Here is a 16,864-nt window from a genome sequence, read left to right as displayed (position 1 = left end):
ATCTTCGTGCTTTTATCTCCTAACCTTGCTTTTCCCTACACTTTCTTCTCTCCTTTTTTTATGTCTTCCTTTTCCTCTCTTTTGCTATAATTAAAAGACTCCGCCGTAACACTTATAGGAAGCTATAGTCCAGCTTGTGACGGAAGCTAGTAAGCTAAGGGAGGCTGTGAGAAGGCGGAATTACTACCTTAACTCGTACCATTATGTAAAAAAAAATTACTTTTTATTTTCTCACACTCGTACTACTTAACTTGTTAACTATTTATGATACAGAAAAATGTACAAAAAAGATGATCGAACGAGCATGATTAACGATGAGGTGAACACAATACTTGCGAAAAATCGGACCTTAACATCGAACTGATCCAAAGATCCGACAAAAGCACTTTCGTTTATCCTACCTGCTCGTGTTATAAATAACTTAGGGATTAAACATTTAAATAAATTTCATTATAACGACGACCAAGCTGGAGAGCGATGGGAGGGAGTGAAGCAATATACAAATGAGGGCTCTTAGGCCTATTTTTTCTTCAATGTCACTTTTCCACTTTAGTCGCCGTCTTCTCGTCATACTGGACGGAAGGCACCATCGGGGGTTTGAATCCATACTCGATCTTGGACTGTCTGAAAGCACCTGGGCCCGTTTGCAGATGAAAAGAACTATCCTGCTGCCTCGTTCGTCTCGGTGAATCGGATAAAGCTGCCGATGACGAGGCACGGGTGACGGCAGTTGAATGCTGCGGCTTGAACGATGACTGATGCTGCTGTTGTTGATCGGTGGAACTTCGCGATCTTACGATTTGATGGTGCGAGTTATATTTCAACAGAGGAACAGGTCCGACGTACTCGTCTTTGCTGATGGGTTGCTCAGGACCAGGTGCATTGTTGTGTCGATGGGAGATTTGCCTTCGATTAGTTCCTGAATAATTTCTAAACGGATAAGTCAAGGACGGAACCTTCGAGGGGTGACCGAGATAAGATTTCTTGCCAAAAGTTTGATGATGCTCCTGTCCTGCTGACGATTTTTCGTAAGCATATTTTTCCCAAGCGTTACCGTTGCTTCGCTGCAGATCAATGTTCGTTGGATCTACTAATCCACTGATGAACGGTATTGCTGGCTTATTGTAATTGTAGCCTTGGAAATCTTGGGTGACGTTGGGACGCTCACGATCACGATTGTGATTACTCACTAAGGATACACCGTACAAAGGAACTGACACGGTACTCTGACCCCCGTACAAACCTTTGTACGACTGTGGCTTCATAATCTGTTGATAGCTGACACCGTAACGGACACCATAAGGCACTTGAACCGTATTTTCAACATATTTCGTAATTTCAACCGGATAAGGCACTTTTATTGGTACCTGTACGGGATAAGGTTGCGGAATGTGCACTTTTTTTTCAACGATTTTTTCAACTGTCACAGGAATGTGAACTGGTTTCTCGATTATTTTTTCTACCGGGTAAGGCTGAAGAATGTGAACGGGATAGGGCTGTGGCACGAGCTTCTGAACTGGGTACGGTACCTTCTTCTCTATTATTTTCTCAATATGAACTGGATAAGGTTGAAGAATTTGCACTTGTTTTTCGACAACCCTATCGACCGGTACTTGAATGTGGACGGGATAAGGATGCGGGACTGGTACCTTCTTTTCAATTATCTTTTCAACCGGATAAGGAACTTTTTTCTCGACAATTTTTTCCACCGGGTAGGGAACCTTTTTCTCGATAATCCGGGGCACCTCCACGGGATACGGTTGCGGCACGTGAATCGTCTTTTCTACGATTCTTTCCTGCGTCGGTCCACTTGAGTGGAGCTGCTGCAGGCTGTGAAACGTTGTTGAACCATCTGCACCGACGTTGCCAGTATTGCCATGAATATTTTTCAACCCCGACGCCTCGTGAAATTGAAGCCAAGGCTGGACAGTCGATTGTTGTTCAAGAGGTTGCTTAGGCTCGTCAATGGTCTCTTGAACCTGGTAATTTCCGTGAAAATCTCGGTGTTCTCCGGCCTGTTGTTTCCGTTGATGTTGTTGCTGCTGTTGTACTTGTCGATCATGCTGAGACTGATAATTACTCCACTCGTTGCCACTGAAGTAATGCTGCACATTCTCGTTTTCGCTCAATATTTGTTGCAGCTGAGATTGCGGCCTCTTGGCTTGCTCCGCGGTATTGGCCTTTGGATGGTCTCGTTGTTCCTGGGCAGGAACGACCTCTTGCTGCCAATCATGAGTCCGTCCATTTTCAATGGCCTCCGGCACGGCCGGATATACTTTTACATTTATACGCGGTGTTTTAGCCGGTGTATACTTGACTTCCGGTATGCTATCCCTTATCAATTTGATTATCTTAGGAGCATCCTCGCCTCCTGGTAGCAATGTTGGCAGTCCATTATTCTGCTCGATCGGATAATCGAGCAATTCATTGTCTTGCCTAACGTGATTACCGTGATAAACCGATGCCCCGATGAGCGACGAATCTCGAATGTTCTCGGACGATAACTGAGTACCGCGAGATTCATGGCTCGCCTTCTCTTCACCGTTATATACTTGGACAGGGCTATGAAACTGTTTGGCATTCCCGACGTCCTGTAACTCGACGTAACTGCTGCTCGTCTCCCCGGCCTCCTTCACCTCATCTCGTTGATGTAACAGTTCAGCAATGCTCTCCCGATGCTGTTTCACCTCTTGCTCACGGAGGTGATTGATGCCGGATACCTGTGTGATCACTTGAGGCGGATAATGTATTTCGTGCACGGGAGCATTGTGATATATCTCCACCGACTTCTGAATCTCAATTTGCTGATCCTCCGTGTTTCCATCCACCGGAGCCACATTGCTCGCTGAATTTATCCCAGTCTCACTCGTTCCCATCGATTTACGAAATGTCGACTGGACATACGCAGGATTTATGCTCCCGTAAAATTTTGATCTTGTCTCCTCTGTCACGATCTTTCCTAATTCATTACCATTCCCAGATGGAACATTTCTCATTGGCTCCGCCGAACTATCTCCCTCGACGTTTTCGTTTACCGGGGCAGGTGATGCGCCTTCCTCCTTCCCCTCCCTTATGAGTTCGGTTTGATCAGCGTTCACCAAGGATACACCGGCTTGTATAGGATTCAAAATCACCGATGATGTTGTTATAGCGCTTTGATGTTCCCGATGCTCCGGTGTTACGAACAGAGCCACCGAATCTTCGGCAAACCTTGATGGAAATGTGCTCGATACACTTGGCATTATCGTGGTGCTTTCCTCCTGATGACACGGGAATGTCGTGCTGTATTCGATACCCTTGTCAGCTTTGTAATTCGGCAATTCAGCTACTACGATCGGCTTGGAACTGTAGGTCGACAACGTAGGGGGTGTCGCTGAAGGAACATGTGACAACTCTCCTATCTCCGAATCTAACGATTGTCTCAGAGTCACGTACAACTGATGATCCACTCGTTTCCCATTATTCGAGAGTCCCGGTCTCCTTGACCTACCCATCTCTCGCTGCGAACTCGCGTTTTTATCTTCACCTTCGTATCGCAACAGTTCCGAATTACTGATTAGGAGAGAATTGACTCTCTGTCCGGTACCTTGATCTCCACTGTTAGGATGGATTTTGGAAAATACACTCGAATATGAGCTCGATGCGGCATTGTCACCGTGCCGGACATCGGTCACGATCTTTTCGAAGTCGCTCAGCGCAGCTTCTGTTCCGACGGAATTATGAAGATCCCCCAACTCCGGTTTTGGCGTGGGAATAAAGAGCTCCGAGTCATTGGGAATCAGCGTTGAATAAGTTACGCTGTTTGTGTGCGGCGGTGTAGCGCTCGTCGAATGAGCTGCGTACGAAGAAGCTCCGTGCTTGACGCTCGTTTCGGAAAACCGCTGCGTCGACCTTGACGCGGAGACCTCGTAAGAGGGTCCGGGGGAACTTGAGACTATTTTCCCATGGGACTTCGACCTGGAGAGATTTCCGGCATTGAACGGGGTCAAGGTTGGTTTTATTCGACGACCGAAGCTCCCAGCATTTTCAACTTGCAGAACGTCATCGGATATAGTCGAGAACAAATCGTTGCTATCCTCGTTTGCACGTAGGAGATTATCGTTCTGGGAATGGAGCTTTTCGGTCGACCAGGGATTCGCCGTCGAGGATGGATCCAGGTTAATGTTCGACGGGGTGAAAGTTCGATGATCAGGTATACCAGTGGTTCGGGTTATGGAGCCTGCATGAGTCCTTTGACGGACATAATCGTTCACGTCAGCCGTCGATCGTCTGGACTCTTCGACAGATTCCAAACTCGGTTTTGGTAGAGTTACGTAATTATGAAAATTTTGCTCGAAGCTTAGCGTCGAGGAAATCCCGAGTTCGAGCTTCGAATCTCCAGCTGAGCCGGTTCGTTGACTGTCGTAATTTGACGGTGAATTGACATCGGACGTATCGTCGATCGAGTGAGTATCAGGCAGGTTCGAGAAAATAGCATCTTCAGGAGTCCTACTGCTGGCAGCTTCGGTCAATTCTGAAGTGTACGGTTGCACCAGTTGTACAGGACGACGACGACGAAACTGGTGTCGATGAGGTTGTTCCTGACGAACTTTCAGCGGAAGCAGCTTCACCTCCCCGCCCTTTGGATGGAAACCAGAGACAAGTGAAAATCGCATGTTAATTTCAACAGTTCTCAACAAATGTCCATCATTTTTGTCTGACCTCAACGGCGAACGAAAATCTCTCAACTGAACTTTGGTACTTCGATAACGAGGGAGTCATGAAGAATTTGTCACATAGCAATGAAGAATTAAATAGAATAACTCGAAAACGCAGTTTACCAATTTCATTGCGGAAGAGTGAATACATAAACTATGTTTCGGGGGATGAAAATCTTTCCCGTCAACAGACAAGATAATACTGTATCCATGAAATGAGAATTTTAGGCCTCCTATCTCTTGTATATAAATGCGGTAATAATACTAACGACTTGGCTCCCATTGAGAAGTGACTTTACGACGTGTTCGCCCAGAGCGAAATGGGTTGTAGCAACGCTATGATCGTTGCTAGCTCGGTACTTCACCAGGGGATGATAACCCCACTCGTCAGCATAGTACTTGACGTCCGTCGTGGATTTCTCGCCATTAACGTAGTATCGACCGCTCGCCATTTCCCCAGATCTTGTCTCACTTTTTCCCTGGCTCTCTTTCCCATCGTCATCCGCGATCTCGTATCCGTATTCGTATCTCGGTGGATCCTGAAATCAGAACAATGCAAACTAAGCAAACCGATGAAGAGAGGATAAAAGAGAGGAATTGATAAAACATTTCATCGATATTTCTTCATCTTTCAGTCTCTTGATATCTCTTGTTATTAATTTGAAAATTTTCATTTAATTTTATTGCTCATTGTGACTTATTTTTCTCTTCAATTCCGCACTAAGAGAGTCCCTTTTCTTGCTCTGCTCGTAAAAGTTTCTATCACTTCGCACAGAGGGGATACGCTCTCTCGAGTCTAGAGATTCTACCACTATCTGTCATACGTGCGCATATAAGTGTATATACACGTGGGTTTAACTGTATTTTATATATATAAACTCTTGTGTCGACGCGAGTAAAAGAAAGAATCAACGATACTCTTTGCTCTGTCAAGCTACCTACACACTTCATAGACGGGCTTTACCCATCAAAACGCTCACATTCGCACGCAGCGCGAGGCCGATGCACGTACGTGTCTGACACAAGAGCACATTCGCGTAAAACCACTATCACGCGAGTGGATACAGCGCTGCGCGTGTGTATAGACGCGGCTGAGAGTACACGGACGTCCTGATGGGAAATGGGAACGGATTTCGAACTTGGAGAGAGGAGAAGAGTATGGCTCTCTCAGTATGAGAGTAAACTCGAAGTATATACGAGAGAAGAGACAAAGAGAGCAAGAGGCCGGAGAGAGAGAGAGAGAGAGAGAGGAAGATATTGGAAGCGAGAAAGAGGCAAAAAGGAAGTCACAGTGAGAGGGATATTCGAAAGGGAACCGAGGAGGAAGTTCGGAAGATTCTATACTGGAGTGCCTCCCACGAGAAAGTGGACTTCCCTGCGCGTGTATATCGCTCGCGTTATATCCACCAGCTCGACACTATACGTATAAAATATATTTGTATCGCGATTGCCCGAGACTAAATCTATGTATGCGCGGTCTTTACTCGTAGAATATGTGCGAACGACGCTGAAAGCCTGGCATAGTTTTACTACGAAGAGACGCTGTACGTGCATTTTTCGATGTCGAGTCAATCACGCGGTTTAACTTGGGACGTGCGTCGGTGCTTTTCATTCACTGAATATCCGAGGGTTTTCGCAATTTCGTTAGTTCCTCAACAGCAGTAAAAGTAAACATTCTTTTTGGTGATAAAATGACTCTCGTCATAGTTCCTTCCGATTTGACGGCTCTCTGAGGGATTTCAGGAAGATAATTGTCCGTAATACGACCAGCGATCTCCGACAACGCTCATAATCCTTCGGAAATATTTTTTTCACACCTCATTGACCTTGCAACAGCGATCGCGGCGCGGAGCGCCCGCAACGAGAATAAAAAAGTAGGACAACTTTCGATTTTCTCCGGCAAAGAAGATCGAGAGACTGCCACAAAGACGCGGGGAACGAGCGTCTACCACGCCCGGCAGTCCGCGTACCACCGCGAGATCGTCCGATCGCATTCACTTCCATCTCTCCGTTATCCTTGACCCTTTCTCGTTCGATCAAGAGCGCTCCGCGAGCGCCCACACGAGATCGGAGGAATCTCGTGGCACGCTATGCCCCCGGTGACGTAGACGTCGGAGAAAATTATATTCATCGGCGAGTACGAACGTGGATACCAAAAAATCATAATTTCTCTCAAAGATATTGAATAAGAGCGAAATTCATTGACGCAAGAATGCACTAATCGACGAGTACATTCTTCGTCCAACGAAACCGAACTTATTCAAAACGTCGCCTTCCAACGAGCGCGTCCCTCGAAAAAGAGCGTGAAAGTCAGTGTTTCTAGGCGTCTCCGGTACCAGGACCAAACTACTGCAGTGTTGCCTGCACACCAAAAATATCTTCATTCAACGTTCGAGTGAATTTTCGGAATTCTCAAGCCCCGCTACGCCCCGAACTACTGAAAAGATTCTTCTGAAATATCTCATGAAGGATTCACGTGACAAGATGTCTCCCGAGTTCTCAGTTTGAGTCGTCTTGCATGAACATCTACTTATAAATTCACGCGGTACATAAACCTGCGTATACATGACCGTATAGGTACGCCCTCGACCTTCGGGGCATAGAAATCTCTGGCCTAGATCTACTTGCGAGTAAGAAGCCGTGTCTCTCCTCTATATGTAACTACGACCGCGCGAGTCATCTGTATCAGAGAGTGCATATGTACAACTAGAATAACTTGTAGCTCCTGAAGTTACGATGCAGGTGCACTCGAGCGCGTACCGGTCTTTAAACTCGTGTATCCAACAGCGATCTTCACGATTACACGTACGAATAACGTTCACGTTGTTATTATAATTATGACTGTGATTGCTGCATTGTATTTTATTCAACTTGGACGTCCAACCATTTCGCGAAGGACACTCGTGCAAATTTGCACCCGCGAAAATTTCGAGTGTCCAGAACTTCAAAATCCCTTTCTTCAATTTCCCCATTTTTCTGTAATAAAACTTGATTTTTCAATTTTTTCAACCATCGTAATCGATTACTGGGGAATTGTTACCCCTGCGAAAAGTCTCTTTGTAAGATTGATTCCCCGCATTCGTGGATGAAATAAAAACGTTTTTAAAAGTTGAAAGGCAAATTTGCGCCAGTGAGCGCCGGTGAGTGTGTGACCTCAAAGAGAGTGTGTGGTCACTACGAGTTAATTGTGAGCTAAGACAATGACGCGGTTGTTACGATTAAATTCACTCGGATATTCGCTCGTTTTATGATCACACGAATTTGGGTGTACGATCCGACGGTTTCCAACGTAATAGCAAAATCAAGAGTTTTGGGAGGCTGTGCTCGCCGCCATGCGCTGACAAACTGATATACATTTCGCAGCTCAATGCAAATTGTACGAGGAAAATAGCGGCGCTGATTTTGTGCAAGTTCTTCATGTGTAAATGTCACACGCCCGGAGCTAGATTTAGCACAGCGGCTTAGGAACCACCGACGTTGACAACGTCCATACGCTACATTACCGCAGTCCCTCTGCGCTGTATTAGCCCCGATATTTGCACATGTACCTGCGCCTGTATACCGAGCTAATTACATACTGCACGGGAGATAGAACATCAATTAATTGTACGAGTAAATGCCCACGTCTATCATTCCAGCTGAGAGCTCGTTTGTAACGCAGCGCTTCAAAGAGATGAAATACACTTGACAAAAATAGTGATATTACGGGACGGAGCAGATCGTGGGAATTTATAACGGAGTGGAACAGAATTTTACGTTTTTTCTTGCATTTCCGGTCTTTTTTCAAATTCTCGATACTTCCGAGAACAATGAAAATTCCTGAATTTCCGTCCACGTATATTCCACCGTCCCCTCGAGAATTGGATATTGAAAAAGTAGTACGAAACCCCAGAAACGGTCGGTGAATCGATTTGCTTTCTGGAGCAACAGTAATTGGACAAATTTATTTATAAAATGCCAATATATTTGTAGGAATCCTTTTCAATTTTTAGGACTCTTTTGAAAATCTACTCGAAGCAAGTTCGCCATTGTTGTTTGTTTCGTTTCGAGTTACCGGAACAGGCGAGGCGTTGTGTCAGGCTCGCGTTCATCGGTGCATTGCACAGAATGTGTTGGTCAACCTTGCCGCTCGAGGTTCGATTTTCAACGAATAAATGGTCCATAAAAAGCGGTTGATTCGTCTCAGGTGAAAATGGTTTTCCTTTGGAATCCTTTCATTTGAGACGTTTAAGAGTGGAATGTTCCCTTCACTAATATAACGAGACAGTGGTGATGCGTAAATTTGTAATAAAATTATGATTTTATTATGATTTGGAGAGAGAACTCGAAGATTTTGGCTTTCAAGAGTAATTTACGCATGGGCTTATCGGCTGCAAGTAGAGCAGATACATAAAACGATAGCATCGAAAAGACGGTGAATGTTTACTGCTTTTAAACCGTGAATCGAACGAGGAAAAAGTACAGAAAAACGGGGGAATCGCGCAAGAGAAAGAGAGAGGATTCGCAATTCCCATTTCACCGGCGATCGCAAGAGCTCGCGAATCTCTTTTCATTCCGTTAAAGGGAATGGTTATATTGATGAGAGTGGAACCACGGTGGCACTGCTAACGTAAACCATAAAAAAAAATGCGGGGATTGGGGACCAAGCCCCCTAAGCTACTTTACTGCGAACATTGCCAATCGTCGAATGGGTGTGGCATGATTTTTTTCCCCATTACCGGATACCGAATGTTACAAAAAGCAACCTTTCAACAGCGGCGTATGCTTTTCCTGGTTCCCCCTTCTTTGTTTCTTCGATCACAAACATACGTTTCTCAATTCCTTTTTTTCAACGTTGTTAATTATGAAATTGAATCTGTTGAACGTGGTTGGTGTTCGATTGAACCGAATCGAGTCGACATTTGAACGGAGCGAAGAACTCGGTACACAAACAAAAATTGCTGGTAACAAGCGTGTTCAACATTAATTGAAAAAGCAGAAACCCCGTTCAATAATCCCGACACTTTTCCCCATCACTTCGATAATCGTATTCCTCAACAGGGAAATAGGTAACGAACGTTGATATTGGTATTGAAAATTGGATTAGAAATTCAATCTCAAACATATTGACTGACGCATACTGGAATTATAACTGTACGTCAGAATTCCATCAAGAAGCAAACGCTTTGAATCGATCGAGAAAAAGACCCGACGCGAACCTATTAAAACCCAAAACTTAAGTTCTCCAGTTTGCTCGCAGTTTCCCAGCAGATGCTCCAACATCGCGAGGTCTGATTTCATTTTTCTTAAGTCTTCATAATTTTCTTTTTTCTCGTCGATGTTGCATCGTTACATTTATAGGCAAGTGGCACGTGACACGAGCACGTGAAAAACGTCTAGCCTCGTACACTCATGTACGTGTCTCGTTCGATGAACGTACACGAGTTAAGCAAAGAACTGGTCTATCAAACCAGCAAAACATTTCTCTCGTAAACACGTCGAATGTCAGGGCGAGATGCAGCCTCGAGTCTTCCTTTCATGGACGAACCTCATGCGCCATAGAAATACATTCATATCTGCAACGCGTACGTTTTTCATCATCGATTTATGACGTATTTTTTGAAGTTTACCATCTTGAGAGCTCGCGGTTAAGATTAACGAATCGCCCACACTCTAGCGAATGTAAATTCCATAATGCCGAATGGACTCATCCTCAATTCGACCTCCACGAGGTTTACTACTTTCCTCATAATTTAATGTGTTACACGATACTTTCATGACTTGGATTTAATTCATTTTTTTTCATTTCATTGTCGTTCACGTCCTCAGCTTATATTATTTTACCTTATCGTTGTTCGCTGGTTTTACGTAGCCGGGCGGTGGCGTCGCGATGGAAAAGGTCACGAGCAGGATCAGACTCACCTGTAATCAAGAGAAATTATGCGTTCATTCGAGAGTCGATAAATCTTCGTGCTTTCGTTCGTGCATTAGCTCGGTCTTCACATTTTCAGGATCATCATTCCTGTCGAAAATAATGATCACGCGATAGCATTGATGTGTATTGCAAAGCGTCTATTCCCAGCGACGTCGCTTCGAGTACGATGACAAATTTTCAACAACGAAATAATTCACGAGAAACGAATGTTCGAGTTACGAATTTAAGTAAAAACCATACGAACACGCCAAACTAATCTGCGCTCGTACGTTATTATTTAATGCAACTCACAGATTTTGCCAACCCTCGGAGAAGCCCACTCCCGTCCACTAAAAGCTTTTTTCAAATCTTGCTCAGCACTCGCTGGATAAAAAACAAAACGAAGAAAAAGCTGCGAGCGCGCACATTAATATGCAATCAACCAAATATTTGAAGAAGAGATACGCAGAATAATCCCTATTTTATTTCACAAAATTTCGCGCAGAATTCTTTCATTAGCTTAATTGTTAATAATTGCCAGTAAAAAAGGCATCTCTGCACGAGATATATTGAATATTTTACACTCTTATTACGATAGGACGGTCGATTGTATGCTAGAGGATTATGTTTCACGCTCACATAGTTCACAGTTCCCGTATAAACGTACATGCAGAGTGTGCTCAACCTGTGCATAAAATCTCAAGTAGAGAGCCGAAAATAACGCTCGTCAAAAAGTATTTTTGCGCATCCTCCAAACGTTTTCGTGTATTCGAACGTTGATAGCGAAATAACGATCACGACGAATGAATAATCCTCAAAAAAATGCAAAATAACCGAATTAACGACGCTCTCATACACGACGCTTGAGGCGGGAGCTGTTGCCGTTAACGTTGGAGTGACAGTGCGAAAATTTCGAGTTTTTAGTACCAAGCAAACGTTGAAGCACGAGATTAAAGTACTTCAAAGCTCCCAAAGGCGAAAGATCGAAATTCTTCTTGACAGTCGCAAGGGATTCGTCTTTAAAAATGGAAAGCTTGAAATCGAGAATGCTAAATGAGTTCAACGGGAGGTAAAAAACGGCGGTAGAATCGTGTAGCATTCGACGAGTCCAAATGGTTGAGGTTCCTGGAGCATCTCACCTAGAACCCTTCATAGATTTACCTCTGCCGAGACTCCGCATACATACCGTGAATAAGTCCAGTATGTATAATGGCTTTCGGTTGGAGCGAAGGAAGCGTCGATTCGTGGATAGCCAGGGAGGATATCCAGGGCACCCGCGCGCTCAGGGTAAAGGGCAGAGTCTCGGGAAGCATCAAGTCACGAGCTTTCCTTCCATCCTCCAAGACTAAAATGAGATTCTACCCTCTACTCGGCAAGCAAAATTTGCTCGTGCGTAAACACGCAAACAGACCAGGAGCGAGCCACAACACACAAGCAGCAGCAGACGCGCCCGCACACACAAGGAAATAGCCTCCTTTCTTGTCTCTTCCAGCACAGCGCGGCGTCTTCAGCCTATATGGATCCTCTCCTCTTCGTTTGTCCTCTCACGAACCAAACCCATCCGTGATTTGCATAGCGAAGACCCTCTTACAACCATAATCCATGCAGGCTTCACTTTCTCTCGTCCCTCCCTCTCTTCCTTTGGATCTTTCCGTACATAACCTCTTTCTGCTGTCGCCTGCTCCCCTTCCTTTACTACTTCGTGCGCAATCCTTTGGACGCAAATAAATTATGTACACATATATACCGCCCGACGTAAGGATTAATGTTGCGTGGCGAATTATAGCCTAATATATCTGGGCAAACTCTCACCGTTGTCAGCTTAAAAAGACAACTTTAGTCACTCCTCGCGGCCCCGGAGCGTGCTGCGCTTCTGTCTTTTTCTTTCTTTCTTTTTCATCTTTGTTTTTTTATCATCTCGTAAATTAATTTGACTGTCCTGACCTCTTGCGAAGCAAGCTTTACGAGGCTATGGTTTCTTCCGCTTTCTCGATTGTCATCGTGTGCATGCACGAGATGCCAGGAAATTTCGGTCTTTTTTTTCAACTAAACTCGCCGATAACGCGCGGGAACATAATATTTTCAAAATCGAAATCACTTCCTCTCTCTATCGATCCGGTGGTCTAGAGTTGCGGTGAGCTCGGGGGAACAAACAAGGTGCTTTGCCGGTGCACGGACAACGAGCGGAAGGTCATTCGGTCGCTGAACGCGGCCCCTGCTCGAGGTGATCGAACGCTCCGCCAGGGCGGTGCTTCCAATACTCCGAAAGCGAAAAGGGTGAAACAAAAGTACGAAACGATTTATTTGATAAGAATAAATTTTCAGAGTGTCATGAAATAAAAATCGACGAGGCGTTTAAACTTTGCGATTATTTGAACTCCATAGGTTCCCCGGGAAAGAGACACTCGGGAGTACACGGAAGAAGAGTTAAACCGAACTTCTCGTCTGATCTTAGTCACGCTGTATCCACTCGGAGCACAGCCACGTCCGTAAAACTAGATATAAATATAAGAGGAAGGCAGCGAATGTCCCGCTGGACCGAGCAACAATAACACTCTGGGCGATCCCAAGTTTCCAACGAACTTTCTTCTCGCGCTAAGAAAATTGTGAAGGGAAGAGTAGTTACTGGGAATAAGGAAGAGCAGAAGGAAAATGAGAAAAATTGTAAGGAAATGAAATAGTAAAACAAGCCTCTTCATCGCATAGCACACTAGAAAGGAGCACGCAAAATCGCCTATTTATCAGCACTCGAAAAAACGAATGGACAATAGTGAATCTCGAGTCGTAAACATAAACGTAAAGACAACGAGCAAACAGGCAAAATATGCTCGACGATCCATTATTATAGAGAGAATACAAGAACCCATCGGATCTTCCACGTTTTTCTCTATCCTCGCTAAATTTCCTATTCTTTGGCTCTTCCCCTTAGTGTGAAACTCATTCTGTGTAACAGCCACCCCCGTACAAAACGTACACTACGTCGCAAAAGTCTGGAAGCATCGCCATTTTCGTGTAGACAGCACACTCAAAACGCTGAGGAATATCGATCTGGTATTTCAGATCTTTTTCGTGTTTTCTACAACAAAGTATTCTCTCCTATGCTGAAGAAAAGTTGCTCATTGTTATTGAGAATCGATGCACACAGGGACAACAAACGACTGGAACAAACAAAAGATCGAGCAATTTTTTCTCGTGGCATTTAGAAGATACGCGTCGCCTCGTATGCCCCCTGAATTATTCATTTTTCTCGAGCATTTTTATAATCGCGTTTAAGAAAAGATTCCAGTAGTTTTTCAGTCATTTTCAAACTGATACGGCCCGACTGTGTTTCCTCAAATATATTATTCAAAATTAAATCGTAAATTGTGGGAAAAAGGGGCGAGACTCCTCGGAGAAACTTTTTAACGACAGTGTATACGCGTACGTATAGATGAGAACATTGCAGATTTTTCGCAAGAAGTTCCTCCGGTACACGGGTGTTTTGCCTCCATAGTAGGAAACTGCACGATGCATAAGTATGCCGTTGATATCAATCTCAATATTCCGAGCTAGTCGAACGGGAATATCGGGACGACGTTGGAGAAAATCGAGCAAAAAAAAATAAAGAAAATAAAAAGGAGGATGGAAGAGACAGGCAACAAAAGCGAAAATGGAGGCGAGAGCAGGGGAGCGGGGCCGTCATAACACGAGCTTTTATATTCAGAAATTCGGTCCAGGTGAAAAAAGAGGAAGAAGATAAATGTAATTGACTCCAGGGAATCGTTTCCGGGGCCATAGACGACGCGATTTTTGCTCTGTCGAGAATGGACCATGGAAAACAAAATGCTCAAAAAACAATTGGGCATTTTCGAACTTTGTATGTGACAACGTTTTATTTAGAATTTTCTCAGCCGTGTAAATAGTCAGAAAAAAGTAACTAAATCTAAAGTAAAGTCTGCAGCTCATTGACATCGGAGTTGAAAATCTTGAAAAAATACGCACAAAATTTGAGAACTAGTTCGCCAGACGAGAATCGTCGACGTTGTGACTAACGCGCTTCCGGAACCGTGGCGTTTTCACAGCGTCAAACTGAAATTTCTATCGCCAAATATGCGAGACTCTTACAGGTAATTAGGCTACAACAAAAGTGGTGACTTGGTTATCTCGATTATATTCAACGTGGGAATGTGAAAATGAATGGCCGTGAAATTGATCCAGCTGCATACACGAACAGCTACCACTCAGAGGTGCAATAAATAATCAGTTTTATTAGATACACAGACAGGCATTAACACGTGCACAAATTTCAAGTCACAAAGAGAAACGACAACGTGTAAGTACAACTTAATTAGCATCAATGTGCGTGTACATGAGGAAAAAAGCGAATAGACATTGTGTGAGAATGAGAAAAAGAGAGAGAGGGACAGGAAGGAGGAGTTTACGAGCCGGTTCCCTCGTCGGAAAAACTCCGCATAAAGAGGTAGCAACGAAACTTGTGACGAGGAAAAACGAAACACGCGGGGATTTTTTCTCGATATCCAAGACCGGGTTTCTCTTACTTCCTTTCCTTTTTCGCACGTGGGGCTCGCGCAACCGTTTCTCCATGGTGCAGACGTTAGGATGAGCCATTACACACGGGCATATAATCTCGAAGCGTTAGAAGATAATGAAAATGTGTCCAGGCCGACAAATCCTTTATCGTCGTGATAAAAAAATCTTCCTTCATTTTTGTTGCCAATCATTTTTCCCAGAAGTAAGCTTCATTCGTGGAGAAAAGTATTCTCATGTTTTTTATGCCAAGGCACTTAAAATGTTATAGAAGGAATAAGTAATTTTCAACAGAAATGAAATCATCTACGTCGTCGTAAAACTTTTAGGATCGAGAACATTTGTGATTCAACAAAATCCCATAATTTCGCTATTGAAATTTCTAATTTCGGTGAAACATGCGGGGTTATATTCAAGGATTGACATAAAAAATAAGCGCGCTCGTGTCACTGTCCAATGAGTACGGAATCATCAGCAGTGAATATGCGAAGCTAAAAAAACAAGAAAAATGCCTCGTTGTCTGCCAACAAGCCGAAAAACATCGACTCGAATCTCAATAATTTAAGGTGGGAATACCCGTTTGAAATACATTTCAGTTTTTTTTCAACTTACAGGATAAAGGAGGAGCTGCATCTTGAAACCATGGAAGTCTCGGCTTCGTCTCACTTCCTTCTTTATCCGGGGGACAACTGCGAAAGAAAACTCGTCGAGTGTAGCACCCTCGCGCGTTCAAAGAGACGAGAAAATAGTCAGAAATATGATGAACGAACGATTTACAAAGCGCAATTTGATAGGGCTAAAAAAACGAAAACATTGTTCCGCGATGCGTTTAAGAGTGATTCGGAAACTTCGAAAACTATCAACTTCCGGTAGAAAAAAATTGAAGAACCTTCGATAACATTTGGGTACGAAAGAGATTGAATATTTCAGTGACAACACACTTTTTCAGACTCTTTAAGCCTCTCGAATATATTCAAGTGCGGACCGTATTGATACGGTGCTACGATTGCACTGGTTCGCCGACAACGATTCACTTCACTTAACTCTTACGAAGCTCCAGTTTATCCCCCACACGCACTTTCACGCAGCGGCGAGAGAAAGAAAGAGCGAAAGAGAGACAAAGTTATCACGTCGATTGCTCGGGTGTGGAAGACCATCTTGGGCGCAGACCAACGACAACGACGACCACGTTTGCGGTAACGAGAGATGCTGCACTACAACAAGATAAAAGTGGGAAAGGGGCGAGGTAGAAAGATCGGACAAAACACAAGCGAAACAGAGATCAAGCCAACGCTACGATTTCTTACCAACACATCCTCTCACTCATGCTCGCCCTATGCTTATTCTCCCTCCGCCAAAACGCCAAAAGAAAGGGGTAAAGCAGAGAAGGGGAGGCACCCACCTCGAGGAGAAAGAGAGCGTTAAGGTGAGAGGAGAATCAAGCAAAATTCTTACCCGTGGTGACCAAGTGAGAGCAACATTCAGCCTCGCCAAGTCTCTGCGGTACTCTTTTCTCTCCTGTTCCCGGATATGCACACGTGTGAGTGCCCATCTACCAAAACTCAATGGAGCATGACTGTTCATTAAATTTTCAACAACCTTCCACTGTTGAATTCTCCGAAGAAATTCGACGAGAGAGCTGCCCAAAAAATCCGAGTATCATTCAAATATTAAGACTCGCCACACAGGTGCAAATTTGCAATTGGACTTTTCAAAACGTTTTTATTTCGTCCATGAATTTATGGAA

The 16,864-nt window shown here is 44.2% G+C and overlaps 1 protein-coding gene across 1 annotated transcript; it reads right to left on the bottom strand.

The window, feature by feature from the left end:
* Positions 1–250: 250 nt before the first annotated feature.
* On the bottom strand, positions 251–15,794 carry LOC122413516 (uncharacterized). Its single transcript, XM_043423924.1, has 4 exons — positions 15,730–15,794; positions 10,521–10,598; positions 4,967–5,236; positions 251–4,619 (listed from the first exon to the last, which is right to left on the bottom strand). The coding sequence occupies exons 1-4, from the start codon at positions 15,748–15,750 to the stop codon at positions 537–539; spliced, it is 4,452 nt and encodes a 1,483-aa protein (XP_043279859.1). The 5' UTR covers positions 15,751–15,794; the 3' UTR covers positions 251–536.
* Between the last annotated feature and the right edge of the window lie 1,070 nt (positions 15,795–16,864).

This window comes from Venturia canescens, chromosome 7, assembly GCF_019457755.1.
Source record: "Venturia canescens isolate UGA chromosome 7, ASM1945775v1, whole genome shotgun sequence".
Classification (NCBI taxonomy): Eukaryota; Metazoa; Arthropoda; class Insecta; order Hymenoptera; family Ichneumonidae; genus Venturia; species Venturia canescens.
This window is presented reverse-complemented; position numbering and strand designations above follow the sequence as displayed.